General features: G+C 39.9%; 1 protein-coding gene and 1 long non-coding RNA gene across 2 annotated transcripts in view; one reads left to right on the top strand and one right to left on the bottom strand.

Moving 5' to 3' along the window:
* C34H3orf70 (chromosome 34 C3orf70 homolog) overlaps nt 1–12,985 on the bottom strand; it is a 78,701-nt gene extending 65,716 nt beyond the window's left edge. The window contains exon 1 of the mRNA XM_038583608.1: nt 12,659–12,985. Coding sequence (XP_038439536.1) covers nt 12,659–12,854 — 196 coding nt within the window. The 5' untranslated portion in view covers nt 12,855–12,985. The remainder of the gene's footprint in view (nt 1–12,658) is intronic.
* Nucleotides 12,986–13,187: 202 nt separating this feature from the next.
* LOC119867501 lies at nt 13,188–15,787 on the top strand. The gene is made up of 2 exons (XR_005383814.1): nt 13,188–13,371; nt 15,370–15,787. It is a non-coding gene; the product is annotated as an uncharacterized LOC119867501 (long non-coding RNA).
* Nucleotides 15,788–16,908: the final 1,121 nt, after the last annotated feature.

Here is a 16,908-nt window from a genome sequence, read left to right on the forward strand (position 1 = left end):
AGACAGCTTAGCAATTTCTTAGAAAACTAAACAATAATACCCTATGTGTTAATTAATTGAAATAAAAGAAAAGACAAAGAAAACTAAACCTACTCTTACCATAGAATCCCGCAATAGCGTTCCTTGGTATTTACCCAAAAGAGCTGAAAACAGATGCACACAAAAATCTGTGCATGGATGTTTATAACAGCTTTATTTGTAATTGCCAAAACTTGGAAGCAACCAAGATTCCCTTCAGTAGTTGAATAAATAAAAGGGATACATCCTTATAATGGAATATCATTCGGTGCTAAAAAACAAAACAAACAAACAAAAAAACGACCCACTGAGTCATGAAAAGACATGAAAGAACCTTAAATGCACATCACTAAGTGAAAGAAGCCAATCTAAAAAGGCTACTGTATGATTTCAACTACACGACATTCTGGAAAAGGCAAAACTATGGAGACAATAAAAAGATCAATGGTTGCCTGGGGGCATGAGGGGAGAATAAAGAAGCAGAGCACAAAGGATTTCTAGGGCAATGATAATATGATAGATACATGTCCTAATACATTTGTCTAAATAGGATGTACAATACCGAGACTGAACCATAAGGTAAACTAAACTATGGTCCTTGAGGTGATTATGAATGTCAATGTAGTTTCACTCTCAGTAAAATATGTACTATTTTAATGAGTGATATTAATATTAGGGAAGACTATGCATGCATGGCGGCAAAAATATGAGAAATCTCTACCTCCATGTAAATTTTGTTGTAAAACTAAAAGTAGTCTAAGAAACTAAAGTCCCCCCCCCAAAAAAAAAAAGATAAAATGCATTTCACCAAAGAGGATACACAAAAGGCAAATAAGCACATGAATGTTAATAGGTAAATGCGGATTAAAATCAAAATGAGTTATCAGTACACACCCATCAGGATGGCTGAAATAAAGAGAGCAACACCACCAAATGCTGACAAGAATGTGGAGAAGAAATTGGATCACTTCTACATTGTTGGTGGAAATATAAAATGGTACAATCTCTAGGGAAACAGGTTAGCAGCATCTTAAAAAATTAAACATGCAACTACCATAGGACTGGGCAACTGCAACATTGGGCATTTATCTCAGAGAAATGAAGACTTTTGTTCAAACAGGAAATTGGACACAAAAGTTTATGGCAGGTTTTTTTTTTTTAAGATTTTATTTATTTATTCATGAGAGATACACAGAGAGAGGGGCAGAGACAAGGCAGAGGGAGAAGCCGGCTCCATGCAGGGAGCCCCATGTCGGACTCAATCCCCGGACTGCAGGATTATGCCCTGGGCAGAAGGCAGGTGCTAAACCACTGAGCCACCCAGGGATCCCCTTATGGCAGGTTTTTTTGTAATAACTATAACTGGCCACACAAGATGTCCTTTCATGTGTGAATGTTTAAACTATGTATGCCACGGAATACAACTCAACAACACAAAGAAAGAAACTATTGATACACTCAACAGCACGGATGAATCTCCAGAGACAAAAGTGAAGAAAAGCCAATTCCAAAAGGTTACATACTGTATGAGTTATAAAACCTCCTGGACATAATAAAATTATAGAAATGGAGAACAAATTGGGGATTGCCAGAGATTGAGAGGGGGTGGGGTAGGAGGGAAAGTAAGTGTGGCTATAAAAGGGAAACATGAGGTGCCTTGAAATGATGGAAATGTTACTTATTTTGGCTGTATCAGTATCAATTCTCTGATTGTAATACTGTACTACAGTTTTGTAAGCTGCTACCACTGGAAAACTGGATGAAGTATACAGGATATTTCTGTATTATTTCCTCACAAAAGCATATAAATCTACACATTTCAAAATAAAAAGGTTAATTTTAAAAAGTTAAAAAAGTGAACACAATATTGATTAGAATCAGAAATAAATGAACTTGATAGCCACACAGAAAAAAAAATTCAAGAAACTTTTGAACATGGTGCTCTGACTATACATCCTTCCTAGAATATAGCCTAAAGACCGAAACATGCAAAGAATCTTGAACTTCATTCATCAGCTTGCTGTTGGTAGTGGTGTTAATGCAATAATCCCTAAAACTATCTTGTGTGTAGCTAAGGATAAAGGAAATTAGTAAATATGATGATGTACTAGAAACTATAGGGTTTTTACCCATGGAGAAGTGAGGTACAAATACAGAATGGGGGAAGTAAAGGATGCACATATACATTTCCCAGATCTGTCTGCTGAAAGGGCCTAAATCCAGTAACATCCTAGTAGAAATAAGCACACCAAAAGCCCAGATAATATTTTCCATGCCATTCATCTCTAAAAGGAACCTGGGATCCTCAAACAAAACAATGGATTTCTGGTCTGAGGCAGAAAAATTACTAGGTAAGCCTGGAACAATTTGTTCCAGAAAATAAGTACTCAAAAAATGATAGGGACATGTTCAAAAGGACACAGAAGCCAGCTTTGAAGGGGCTCTCTCTGGCCAAGTTTAAGACAGTTTGAGCATCAAAAAAAGTTATGGTACTTAATTATAACATAATGAATAAAAAAGAACCAAGTTATCTATAGTAATACTTGAAGGGATGCAGGTAGAAAAAAACCTTTTATAAAACAATGCCATAAAATGATAGAAAGAATGGCAGAATTAGAAAATCACTATTTTGCAACCACCAATGTAATAGGTGATCCACTTAAGACTCTTCAGTCAATACTAAAATTGCTAAGTTAAAGTCTGTTAGAGAAGAGGATATCATTCAGTGCCAAAGTAGTCATCCCACAGATAACTGTATTAAAAACCATATCTGTTTTAGAATGAAATTTTTTAAAAAGCAACAAAGGGGAAATGGTGTCTTTATAATGGACTTCTCAGTTACTGCCTTAGCATTATTGGAACAACTTGACATTCTATGTCTCCTTACGTAATACTATTAGGACAATATCACCTATGCAGTAACTCAACAAAAATGTTAAACTAAATCTAATCATGATTAAGCAATTAAATAAATATATGGAACATTATACAGACAGTTAACTTGAGCTTTTCAAAAATTTCAATGTCATCCCCCAAAAGTGTGATTATTCTAAAATATAGGAGACTAAAGTGATATAATGAAATGAGATATATGAATCTCAACTGGACCCTGAATTTTTTAAAAAGTCAACTATAAAAGTCATTTTTTGGCAATTAAGGAAATTATATCAAATGGCACTGCTGAGTTAGTGTTAATTATCTTCAATGTGATTAGTATTGTAATTATATAGGAAAATGTCCTCAGTCTTGAGAGGCATGCTGAAATAGGTGAAATATCATGATACTTGCAACTTACTTTTAAATAGTTTAGGAAAAGGTATGTATGCATACATGTATGTGTGTAGACAGAAAAACATAAAGCAAATAAATCTAACATATAGACTTTTCTATAAAATATCAAATTATTACACCCTTAATGTTTTTATTTCACTAAAATCTAAGTCTGTTATAATGAGATGCAGAGGAAGAAATATACACCTGTATTACACCAAAACATCTAGCTTTAAAATGGATAAACAGGGATCCCTGGGTGGCGCAGCGGTTTGGCGCCTGCCTTTGGCCCAGGGCGCGATCCTGGAGACCCCAGATCGAATCCCACATCGGGCTCCCGGTGCATGGAGCCTGCTTCTCCCTCTGCCTGTATCTCTGCCTCTCTCTCTCTCTCTCTCTCTCTCTCTCTGTCTCTGTGACTATCATAAATAAATAAAAATTAAAAAAAAAAAAATGGATAAACACCAGGCAAGTTAAAGGATTTGTCCTGAAGGGATTGTTTTAGAGTATTGTGCAGAAACAGCTGGAAAGACCTATTATACATTGTTGGCACTCCAGATATTGCACATTTTTGGCAGTGTGCTTACAAAATACTGTTAAATATCAGAAAACTGATGAACAAACAATAACATCATGAGAAACACAAAACAAAAATTCTGTGAATCTGAGTAAAACAATTTGCAAAGACTACAATTAAGTCTGCTTTCTCCAGCATTCTAGCAGCCAGGACTACTTTATCAAGTAGCACTTCTGCCGTTTTCCATATAAAATCAGCATTCCAAATGATGGCTAAGTATCACCACAGGATCCTGATAAGGCTTCTAAATCATTAAAGTTAAATATATTCCATTTCACTTTAATACAATGTAACTCTTATAATATTCTGATTCTTTGAAACCTGTTGACCCATATTTGCTATAAATGAAAGCTCTCTATTAACTGGTGTATCTGATTAACCAGAACTATCCATTGCTTAACAATGATGGAAAACAGGATACAGAAGGGGCTTGGGAGTTGCAGCAGACTGTATGATTTCATGACAAAAAGTAATCATCACATAGTAACTATTATAAAATAGGCCTTCCAACAATGAGGGTAACAAACTCATTGATTTCTACAAATTTTTTTTTTAAAGATTTTATTTATTCATTCATGATGGGGGGGGGGGGGGACAGAGACACAGGCAGAGGGAGAAGCAGGCTCCATGCCAGGAGCCCCATGCAGGACTCGATCCCGAGACTCCAGGATCACGCACACCCTGGGCCGAAGGCAGGCGCTAAACCACTGAGCCACCCAGGGATCCCCAACTCATTGATTTCTAAATGTAATATTCAAAATGCATATTTTTACTGCCTTTGTTGTTTTTGAGTGTTTCACTGAACAAAGGAACACAGCCACAAAGTGAATTTCAGATTAAATGAGGGCATTTGTGGAAGGTGTAAGTCACCAGAGCTGAGGACTGACGATCATTACACGGTGAGATTAGTACTATTATTATCCCCACATTAAAAGTGAGGAAACTGAAAGAGGTTGTCTTCCCCCAAACCACAGAACTAGTTAAGTGGGCAGAGCCGGGATTCAAACAGTCCAACGCCACAGCCTGCTCTCAGGATAATTCTACTTTCTGGTATTTCCATTTTTTGTTTGTTTGGTTCTTTTTGAGAAGGGCCTTATGTCACCCTTTACTGAATACCTGAAGTACTTTGCTTTGTCATTTAATCTTCACAAAGACCCTGTGAAACAGGATTTTCATTCCTCTTTTTCAGATGAAATATTAAAGCCAAGAGGCTGAGTAACTCGTCCAAAGTTACACTGCCAATAAATGGAGGAAACATGATTTAAACCAAGGTGTGTCTGATTCCACAGCCCGTGTCCTTTCTAGGATTACATTCTGCCTTCCTCGTTCTATGTATAAACGATTCCTTATTTTTCAAGAAAGCAGATTTTCTACTAGACAACTTCTGATTGTTAAACACGTGTTCCCATTATTGTTTGGAATTAACAACACTTAATTTCTCTAAAAATGTTCTTTCATAAATAAATAAATAAATAAAATGTTCTTTTAATTAATGAAATTCTACAGTATAAGAAAACAAACCTAAATAAAATGAAGGTTTTGGAATTTGGGAAATTATCCTAGAAACATCCTCAGAAGCTATTTGGTTTAAGTCCCTAGGTTCAATAGGCATGGAAGCCAGCAATAATTAATGGTATGCATGCAAATCTAACAAAAAAAGGGGGGGGGGGTGACTTGCCCCAGTTAGTCAGCTGAGAATAGGAGATGACTGAAGCTTCATATTATACCAATACATTGTTAGCTTTTAAAAGCACAGTTTTATACTGTTTGCAACAACTTTGAAAATGTTCATATTGCATACAATTGCCCTTCTTTTAAAATCAGAAACCATCCTAATTCTACTCCATTTACTTAATCTTGCTTGTTCCAGAAAGAATTTAAAACAGCTGAAAATCATCCTCATTGCACCTTGAATGGAACCAAGTGACCCAGAGCCCTGGTTACCAGTTGAGATTTTGTACCATATGTATCCAAAGTGACTATATGTGATCACCAGCAAGTTTCCTCTTCCAAAAAAATGAGTATAACAACCTCATATACCTACCTTACAGGGTTGTTGTAAGGTTTAAATGAGCTGACACATGCAGAAAGATGATGCCTGCATATATAAAGATTATATGCAAAAAGATATGCCTACATATAAGCACAGTCATTGTTATTGTTAAATTGATGTGTGTTCTTGATTGAAGCCCGATGATGAAAAAAATCTATCAGTTTTCTCTATCTCTGAAAAGCTTTAAGGAATCTCACTTAGATCTTAACGTTGCACTTGTCCTCTTGACATCTGTATCCCTTCCTTCAACCACTAGACATGGTAAAAAACTCTCATTCTTAGGAAAAAAGCTTTCGTTGACTCTTTCATCCAATCAGATGGCCACTATTTTTTTTTTTTTTTGCTAGTTTCCACCATCAAACTTCTTAAACATATTTTCTGTAACAACCGTTATTGATATGACTGAAATGCCCTTTAGGAAATCCAACTTGACTTTCTGAGTTTCCCCTAAATTGTACAGAAGCAGGAAAATAGAACAAATTGAATAACACAAAAACTACAATACTAATATACTAACTAATGGAGAGAAATGTATTTGCCCAAAGGTCCTGAGAATTAAATTCTCTAAACAGCTCCTTCTCTCCCTATAGGAAATCTATAAATAGGAAACCGAATTATAGCCAAATATTTGTATGATAATTCAACCAGATATTTAAGCTCTAGGCAGTGTTATCACCTTCTCTGAACAGTCCTGAAAAAAACATTTCCAAATTCTGCCTCTCCAATTCCTTCTTCTGTATTTCCATGCTGCCCATCCACCTTCTGCTGTGACAGTCTTTCTTTAGATATGTTAATATCATCTATTAGACTACGTCAAGTCCCACTCTTCCTGCTTTCAATCTGAAAAAGACATCCTTTAAAACGTCTTCTGCAGAAAACTGAACTCATCTATTATGTGATTTTATTAAGCCAACTCTGAGTTCTGCTAATGGCACCAACATCATACCACATACACTCCCCACCCACCCCTGTCACCTTCTCATCACTTCTTCCCTAGCTCTTAACTTAGATTTCATTCCCCATCACATCCCATGACCTCCTTTTAAGTTCTCATTCTTCTGTATTTCACTTCTGCAACTGTTACAATTTTCCACCCATTTCTTAACAACTTTCCCCCATCACTGGCTTTAATGGGGAGAAAAAAAAAAACTGTTGATGCGCATATTAATTTTAAATAGCTCTGTAGTTGGGACGCCTGGGTGGCTCAGAGGTAGAGGTCTGCCTTTGGCTCAGGGTGTGATCCCTGAGTCCCAGGATCCAGTCCCACATCGAGCTTCCTGTATGGAGCCTGTTTCTCCCTCTGCCTATGTCTCTGTGTCTCTTCATGAATAAATAAATAAAATCTTTTAATAAATAAATAAATAGCTCTGTAGAACCTCAAACCTATGGTGGTTACGAGCTAGGTCCTAGGAATCAGACAGACCTGGATCCAAATCCAGTCTCTACTTTTACTAGCTATGTGCCCAAAGTAAGTTACTTAACTTCCCCCTAAGCCTTTCTCCTCAACTGTAGAATGGACATAATGACATAATTGTCTATTTAGTGCTTAGCATAATAAGCTTACTCGGGCACAAAATAATCACTCAAAAAATATTAACTATAATTTCTGTGTCCTAATTCTCAGCTCCTGTCCCTCATTTTTTTAAAAAGATTTTATTTATTTGACAGAGAATGCATGGAGAGCTGCAGAGAGAGAGGGGGAGAAGCAGGCTCCCTGCTGAGCAGGGAACCTGATTCCAGGACCCTGAGATTATGACCTGAGCAGAAAGCAGATGCTTAACTGACTGAGCCACCCAGGTATCCCAGCTCCTGTTATTCTATGCTTCTTTCTACTTTGAAGAATTCAGTATCTCAAATAGCTTTGACTAAATATTGCAATTAAATATATTCCCGAAGTTACTATTGCAGGACTAAATGTTTCATTCCCTTCAATAATAAAGAAGGTCGTTATTTGTATATTTTGCCAATATCTAAGAAACTACCGGCTAAAAACTGATTTAATCTCCATATTCCTTCTTTTTTTCTTTCTTCTTTTAAATATTTTTAAGTAATCTCTACACCCAACATAAGCCTCAAACTCACAACCCTGAGATTAAGAGTCACACACCCCACCGACTGAGCCAGCCAGGAGCCCCCAATCTTAAAACTCTTTCTTAAGACACTCATTTCCCTGGGCTTCTGCAATAAAATCTGCAAAAAAAAAAAAAAAAAAAAAAAAAAAAACCTCTCCACATTTTTCTTCTCTCACATTTCTTCTTAGACTCTACTACAAGTTGATCCACCTGTACCCAGACTCTAAATATATATTAGTGTTCCAAAGAGAAAGCCTAAGGATTTTCATTTCTCATACTATAGTCTCTTGCTTCATCATGGCCCCTACTACAATCTACAAATAAGTAAATGACTTCCATATTATCTCTAGTGCAGACCTCTCCTCTAAGTTCTAGGTCCCTACAACCAATTGCCTACAGACATTACCATATGATAACAAGAAAGCTTAAACTCAATAGATCCAAAACTGAATTCATGGTCTCCATGGATTCATTATTCAAAACTGGTTTCACAATCTATGTTCAGCCAAACCCTAGTTCTTCTCAGTATTTTGTTGTTGTTAGTGAATGAATGGCACTATCATCCATCCAAGTTGCATGAGGCAGAAATCTAGAAATTATCCTTTATAAACTTTCCTCTTCCTCGCTCTCCAAATGCAATCTCTTCCAATTTCCACTTATGGATATTACTGTATAAATTTCTATTTTTTCTATGCTAATACCAAAATAACCTCCCTTGCTAGTTTCATTCCTCTAACTGCCCATATTATTGCTATAATGTTAAGGTTTCTATCACTTTTCCTGTTCATCTCTTACATCTCAACAATTTAATGTATTATACCTTCTAAATACTCTATTCTACCCACAAAATCTACTTTATAATATCTGCATATGATTTATTCTTCCCCATGCCTCTTCCCTAGCCAAGCCATGCCCCCTTTTTTTTTTTTTCTCTCTCTCTCAAAACTCCTCTTGGGATGCTCCGCTCATTAATTCCTTCCAATATCACTCCTTACTGGGGAAAAAAAAAGTTACACATTCAGAGCCATAGTTTATTTAACCCAATCATCTCTCTTTCACAGTGACACCTACAGAACATTTCATAGTTTTCCTCCCAGACATGGTACTCAAAATCTGCCATTATGCAAATACACCATTTCCTTCAACAATAAATCGAGTACCAGATCTATGTATACATGTTTTATATCTTTTATGAACATATATATAATCAGCCTTTTCAATTTCATAAAGTTATGAATTTCACAACTCTAATACAAACCACATATAAACTTTCTTCATTTGATCTGAAATCTCTCAAGTATCAAAGTGGTCCTCTCATTTCAGCAATTTCTGATTTGGTGGACAAATTGATAGTTTTCTCACCCATATCACTTGTGATTTTAAAGAATATAAAAATAAATATAGCATGAATCTCGTGTCCTTATACTCTGCTTAAAGGGCATGATCCAGCTGTATTCATATTTGTATCCCCAGTTTCCATAATAATTCTCACAAAGAAAGGGTGCTCAATACCCGTTTAATAGAATTAAAATAATTTTGCTTAGGACTGATGCTGTAATGTTCATGAGTGCCAAAAGAAAGCAGAATTTCTCAAATGTGTGAGCTCTACTTTTTTTTTTCAAGAAAAATTATATTTGGGCTAAGAAAGGGAAGTAGAAAAAATTGATTCCCAATTTAGGTGATAAGACTGTTACAGACCACCTAGCTGCTCTAAATGAAATGAAGCTCTTCATGAATGTGATCACTGAATTGCTGCCAGTGGAGGAAGCATGGAGACCTGGAGGGTTGCCAAAGACTGGAAACAAGCAAATAAATGTAGACCTGATTTTTTTTTTTTAAAGAAAAAAAAAAAAAGAGAAAAAGGAACAGAAGTGACAATAGTCCAGTATACTCGACATCAATCCTTTCCTAAATTCAGATTATTTATTTAAAAAATAGCTTCACTTAGAAACAAAAATGGTAAGCATTTGTGGAACCAACTTAAATAACAAGACTAATCTAATTTCCTTTCTTTTTTTAAAGAATGTCTTTATAGAAAGATCATATATCAAAAAGCAGCAATAAGAATTATCAGATTTCAACAAAGTAGGATTTCAAAAAGGTATATGACCAGGCTCCCATTACACCATATGGATAAGATAAATATAAGATGGATAGCAGTACAATTAAGTGCTAGCTAATTATCTGAATGACCATAATAATGAGTGTTTCTTAATGAACTACCATCAACTTGAAGGTCAGTTCTACTCGCATGGTTCAGGACTATTATCTGTGGCCTTCTCCTATTCAACAATTTTATCAATAATTTGAACGAAGATGCAAAAGGTTACTATACTACTGCTGGCATCCAACATATGGCCGACATGAAACTAGGGGGCTCAAATACGTATTAAGAAAGAGCTGGGATCTGAGAAAACAACAATAAGCAGATAAATGGGCTTATTCTAATTAAGGTGAAATTTAATAGGGAAAAAATATCTAAGGTATCAAACAGTGTCCAAAAAAAATACATACAGAACTGGGAGATGGGCAAGTCCCATGACTTAATTGCCACATATGTAAAACAAACAAAAAAGGGGCTTAATGGCTTTAATTGACAACAATCTTAGTTCAGTCTGACAGCAGCAAGCTCAATATGATATCAGAAAAGCTAATGTGATGCTAGATGCAGCAGCAGCAGTATCTCAAAAAGGGAGGCAGCAGTCCTGCTGGATTCTGGACTGATCGGACCATAGCTGGGATGCTGTGTATCCTTCTAAGGGTCACAGTCTGCAAAGGATCATAATCGTATTGGCACATGTTCAGAATAGAACAACCAGGATGCTCAAGACCCTGGATACCATGCCACAAAAGGGGAGGCAGGAGATAACAGAAATTTATAAATAGAAGAAAACAATGCCTTGAGAGGAAAATGATGGCTACTTTCAGTCAGTCACTCAATGAACATGAATTTCAAATCCATTTCAGGCCAGACACTGTGAGCACGTCTGGGAATACAGAGAGAAGACAGTCTATGTCTGTGGAAAATTCATATGCGTATCTGAAGAGCTGAAAAAGCCATGATCTTAAAAAGGATTAGACTGTTTTGTAAGATTTCGCAAGGTAGAAATAAGACCAGTGGAAAGAAGTTAGAAAGAAACTGATTTTAGCTCCATAGGAGAGTGTTTTAAGAATCAAAGATGTCTTTAGAAGCTGCCTGAGAAGACTGCAAGGTTCCCATCGGGAATGTTGTACTTAGTGGAGAGACTGCTGAAATAAGACAGGCACTGAACTGACCATCTTTATTGTTCCTTATATTCTATACTATGATTCTATACTTCCCCAAGAAATGGCCTCTCATCAGATTCATCATACTTGTGCACTTCAGCATCGCAGGTTTCCTACAGTTGCTACTTCCAACTTTGTACCCCGTCCCTCGCTGAAATAATGCTTTATGATGGGGAATGGATCTGAGAGCAATAGGAATAATGAACTACAGAAAGAAACTGACCCATCAGCACACAGAACACACACACACAAATCAATAATGTTCAATATAAATAGAAAATGTAGGAATTCACTATCCTTTAAGTCATAAATTCAATTTAAAATATCTCACTAGGTTCAATTAACATAAACAAGGACTTGTCATGTACTGCATCTCCTGTTGGGAGCCATTTTTTTCTAACCAAGAAGGAAAAAACAATTTTAACTTAAGATCACTTTGAGAATCTGTGCCTTGAATAAACACTCCAAAAACCTTCATTATAAGTGTATGTGGAAACTAAGTTTATAACACATTTCTTTAAAAAATGATTTATTGGATATAGCAGACCTGATATCATGAACTAATCAAATTGTGGAATTCTGATCAAATGGCTACTCAAGTTTAATCCATTTGAAAAAAAAACACAGGATAAACATAGAGAAAAGGCCTCGACCATTTAGTTCTGGCTTTTAAAAATTGGCTTAATATTATCAAAGCTTCTTTTCATTCATTGTATTTTGTAATTTTAAAGCAGTCTCCTATATTGGCTCTATATGCTACAACTGTGTATTGAAGGAGTTCACCCTTCCAAACTGTTAACTTCTTGGAAGCTGTCCCTTACACTTTAGCGCTGTCTCAATTTGGATACAATAAATGGGCCACAATTCGATTTCCAAGGGCTCTTTCTTTTAAAGAGCAGCCTGAGAAAGACAAAAGTGAGAAAGAAAGGGGAGCATCTTTAACCACCAACCCTGGGTGGAGAGAAAAGGAAAAAAAAAAAAAAAAAAGGCAAAAAAAAAAAGGCTTCCCCTCTGGTTGTCAACTCTGACAGTGCTCTACCATTTCTCAACACATTGCCTGGCCATTTCAGATTAAAAAAAAAAAAAAAGAAAAAGAAAGAAGAAAGAAGGAAAGAAAGAAAGAAAGAAAGAAAGAAAGAAAGAAAGAAAAAAGAAAAAAAGAAAAAGGCTCTAGTTTTCCTGGGACGGGGAGATCCCCTTTTGTAGAAGTGGCTAAGGCTAGGCTCCCCCTGGGATTTCATCTCGTTGCCAAGGCAGCGCCAACCGAGGTGTCCGGCGCCGGGGCAGCGCCCGCCCGGAGCCCCCGCGGCCCCGGGGTCCCAGCCGCGACCCGGGCCAGCCTCGCGACTCGCGAGCGCCCCGGGACGCCGGCGGAAGGCGGGGAGACGCGGCTCGACTTACAGTGACACCATCCTAGGTGACAGCACCAGTGCAGCTTGAAGCACTTGCCATGGCTGTGCGTGGCACAGATGGAAAGACCGTCGCACGGCTGGAAGTCGGGTCTGCGGGCAGCGCAACTCCGCGCGAGGGCCTGAGCCTCGTCCACTTTCTCGCTCTTCCAACCCCGCTCGGGCGCCGACGCCGACGCCGCACTCATTTCCGCTCCCTCCGCGGAGCCCAGGCCGGGAGCCCGGGAGAAGCGGCGTCTGGGCGGGCAGGAAGCCGAGCCGGCTGCGGACGTGGGAGGGCGCGGGCCGGGAGTCACGCCAGCGCGCGCGGCGGCGGTGCTGGTGGCGGCGGCGGGAGCGCGGAGGTCCCGGGCTCGCCGAGGAGCCGCCCCGGGCGCTGCGACCGGGGGCTGGGCCTGCCGCCGCCGCCGCCTCCTTTCCTCCCCCCTCCCTCCGCCGCGGCGCGCGCCGCGTCCCCACGCGCACGCGCACGCGCACACGCACACGCACGCGCCGACCAGCCCCGGGAGGCGCCGAGCGCCCGTCCGCGAGCCCGGCCTCCTCACAGGCTGCCGGGGTGCCCTCCTGTCACAGCGAGCGCCTGCCACTCATTCACTCATTGCTCCGAGACCGACCCCGACGACGGACGGCCATGATGAACGAACGCGCGGCTCGGCGGCGTGGTGTTCACACGCACAGCGGCTTACACGCGCACTTCCCGCCGAGGTGGGTCGTCTCGGGACCTCCACCGAGGGCTGTGCACACCGAGGACACGCCCACCCGAACCGCTCGGCGGGCTGGGCCCTGCGCAGCTGCCCGCCAGGTTTTCTCACACACGCAGCCTGTCGCCCCACGCGGCTCACAGTTCCCTCGTACACACCTCCCAGGGTGAGCAGAGGCGCCTCCGAGGCGCGCGCACGGGCGTTCACGCTCGCGCGCACTCCCCCCAGGGCAAGCCTCCCGCTCCGGGCGAGGCCGCTCCGCCGGGCGCCAGGGACCCGAGCCGCCCGCCCCAGTCTCTCTGGGGGCTGCAACCCCAACTGCAGAGCGGGAAAGCAACCCGGGTGTGCGTGTGCCTGAGAGAGAGACGCATCTATGGTGCACAGGACTGGTGTGTGGAATGTGTTGCGTGGATGTGTAGGTTGGTGTGTATGTGGTACGTGGGTGGGGACGGTTGTTAGGTTGAGTAGGTGTGGTGGGTATGTGTGTGTAGTTGGACGTGTTAAGTGTGTACGTGCTACACGTGGAATGTGTGTGGTGTGCGTGATGAATGTGACCATTATGTGGTGTGTGATGTGGTGTAGTATATACAGGAGTGTGTGGTGTGGATGTATACGACCGGTGTGGAGTGTGGGTGGTGTGTGTGGGGGGGGGGAGGTAGAGTCTGTGTGGTTTGTGTAGAATGTGCAGTTGTGTATGTCTGTGTACGTGTGTACAGTGTATAAGTGGATGTGGTTACGTATGTATTGTGTATATACCTATAGTATGTGTTGTTGTGGTACCTGTGACCACTATGTCGAGTGTGTGTGCGCAGTGCATATATGGGTAGAGTTGTGTGTGGGTGTGGGCACACAAACAGGACTCCTGTTTGCCATGGACTCTTTCTTGTATGTGCCTTTGTGTGTTAATGCCTGCCCTGGCCAGCGGGTGTGACTGGTCGGGATGGTGGCTGCGCCTCTCAGCACAAATCAGCTTGCCTTCTTCCCTCCTGGGGACAAGTTGCTCCAAATAGATTTTCCATGCCAGGCTCAGCTGCCGAGAACCCACCCTGGGCTGGATTCAGTGAAGGGAAAACAAACCATTTGCGCCCAGGGAGCATGGTTGGGAATTAGTGTTTCCCTGCAACAAGGCCAGACCTAGCCTTGAACACAGAAAAGGAGGGGACCTACTCTCGTTATTTGCCAAACGTTTTTTCAGAGCAAAGGAAAATGCCTCTAATTGCCAAGGTTCAGGGAACAACAACAAAGCCTTTCAGTACAAATGCTGTGTGGGAACATGTTTATGCCCAGGTCCACTTTCTCCAGTACTTTATTCCTTTCCTGCTTTGCTCTGACAAGGAGATTTTTGTCATGGTTTTTGAAATAACAAAATTCATCTTCAAGCACTGAAAACCCTTGCTGCCATAAGCAATCTTTCATAATTTTCCCTTTTATTTAACCTTGGCTTGAGAAGGGAAATGTAATTTGCATATCTCTGACTCTAGTGAAGTCTTCATTTATTAGGGGTTAGGGAGAGACTCAATTTGGTGGGAAGGGAATTTTCAAGAAAGGTCTGAATCAAAAATCACAAAATACGGTTCCCCCAATAACCTAACACTGAAACAGTTATAAAAATGAAGCATAAAAAAAAAAAAAACATGAAGCATCATCTTTTCAGCTTCACCCCCAGGCGCCCCTCTCCTGAAAAAAATCCTAATGAAATACATCCCTGACTCATAACATCTATCTATTCTGGCTATTAATTTCACAGTCTGACCCACCTCAGAATAACATGAGTAAAAGGAAAATTTAATCAAATAAATCCATAATCCATTATGGCTGTAGCAAGCCAACCCAGAATTTTTTGAACAAAGGGGGATTCCTATCTCTTCTACCCTATGTTGTCTCTCCTTCACTAATCCATAAGCACTCTAATACTACCCATTTTATATAAGGCCCTATAACAGAATCTTTACAGCATTTTGCTAATATTTCAACAACATCCTCCCCCTGCCTTTTACTCTAGGGTGAAACAGGTTATAAGATTCTACTATGTATGAAACCATACTATCTCAGCTAGTGAAAAATGAGCGCGAGAAATAATGCAACATAGCAACTTCACCTGGAGGCAAGGTAAATTACCCAAATACCCTATACTTTATGTTTGCCACATGGTTTGCAGCTGAGAAGCCTTTACATTTTCTATAACACAAAATTCATTCCAGCCCCTTGCCCTAAAGATGCTATTAACCTCTACTGTCTGCAGTGGAGCTGTGACCTCTCAAATATATAGACCTGTGTCTAAATGTCCTGTGACCTCTCAAATATATAGACCTACAGCCTTTAGGATGTGTTGTCAGGATACAAGTTTTTTAAGTATTATTATGGAAAATGAAATATATACAAAAATAGAGATGCTAGTATAATAAACCTTCTCAAATCCATTGCCTGGTTTCAATAATGATTTATAGCCCCACCCACTCCTGACCCCACCCTGCCACTAGATTATTTTGAAGCAAATCCCAGACAAATAATTTCATCCATACATATTTTTGTACTTATCTCTAAAACCATAACCCACAACATCACTATTACATAAGATACAATTTAATCATATACAGGAACTTGTCCCATTGGTGCTGACCACCTCTCCACTTCCCCTTGACAAAATTTAAGAATTTTCCTCTTTCCTTCTCTGTCTGCCTGCCTCTCCAGCTGATGTGCCACTTTCTCGAAGAAGCTTTCTCTGACCAACCTAGACTGTTAACACATTCTCCATTTATATAACTTTAAACAAATAATTAAAGAAGGAATTATTGAACTAATATCTTTTCCCATTCTTCCTCTCCCCTGCCACAAACTGTAAGTAAGCTCCTTGAGGGCAGGAACATGGCCTCTGTCTTGTTCACCATCTTGTTCCCAGTTCTAAACACATAGAACAAATAATTGTTGAAGTAGTGAAAATTATTCCATCTCAGACTTCCAAAGGTCACAAAACGTCCATTGATAGTAAATTGTTTGCAAATATGTGTGAATAATTTGTATAATTGCTCTGCCTGTAACCCTGGATTCTCTCCCACTGACTCAATTTAGCTATGGGTATTAGTTATCTACTGCTATGTAAGGAGTCACTACTAAGGTAAAACAACTCAGTTTCTGTGGGTCAAGTATAACTTGGGTAGGTCCTCTGCTCAAAGTTTCTCACAAGACAGCAATGAAAGTATAGGGCAGGACTGCATTATTTTCATTTAGAGGTTCAATTGGGGTTGGGTCTGCTTCCAAGCTCACTCACTCACTGTTTGGTAGCAGGATTCAGTTCCTCAAGGAACTGTTGGGCTGAGATCTGTTCCTCATTGGTTACTGGCTATAGGGCTGTCTCAGTTCCTTGACACGTGGACTTCTCAGTAGGGCAGTTCACACGTGGCAGCTTGCTTTACCAGAGCAAGCACATAGAGTCAAAGACAGTGTCATGGTCTTTTATAAACCCAATCTTAGAAGTGATATCCCATCACTTTTATAGAATTCTATTCATTAGAAGCAAGTCACGAGGTCCATTCCTCATTCA

This window comes from Canis lupus, chromosome 34 (assembly GCF_011100685.1).
Source record: "Canis lupus familiaris isolate Mischka breed German Shepherd chromosome 34, alternate assembly UU_Cfam_GSD_1.0, whole genome shotgun sequence".
In the NCBI taxonomy this organism is placed as follows: Eukaryota; Metazoa; Chordata; class Mammalia; order Carnivora; family Canidae; genus Canis; species Canis lupus.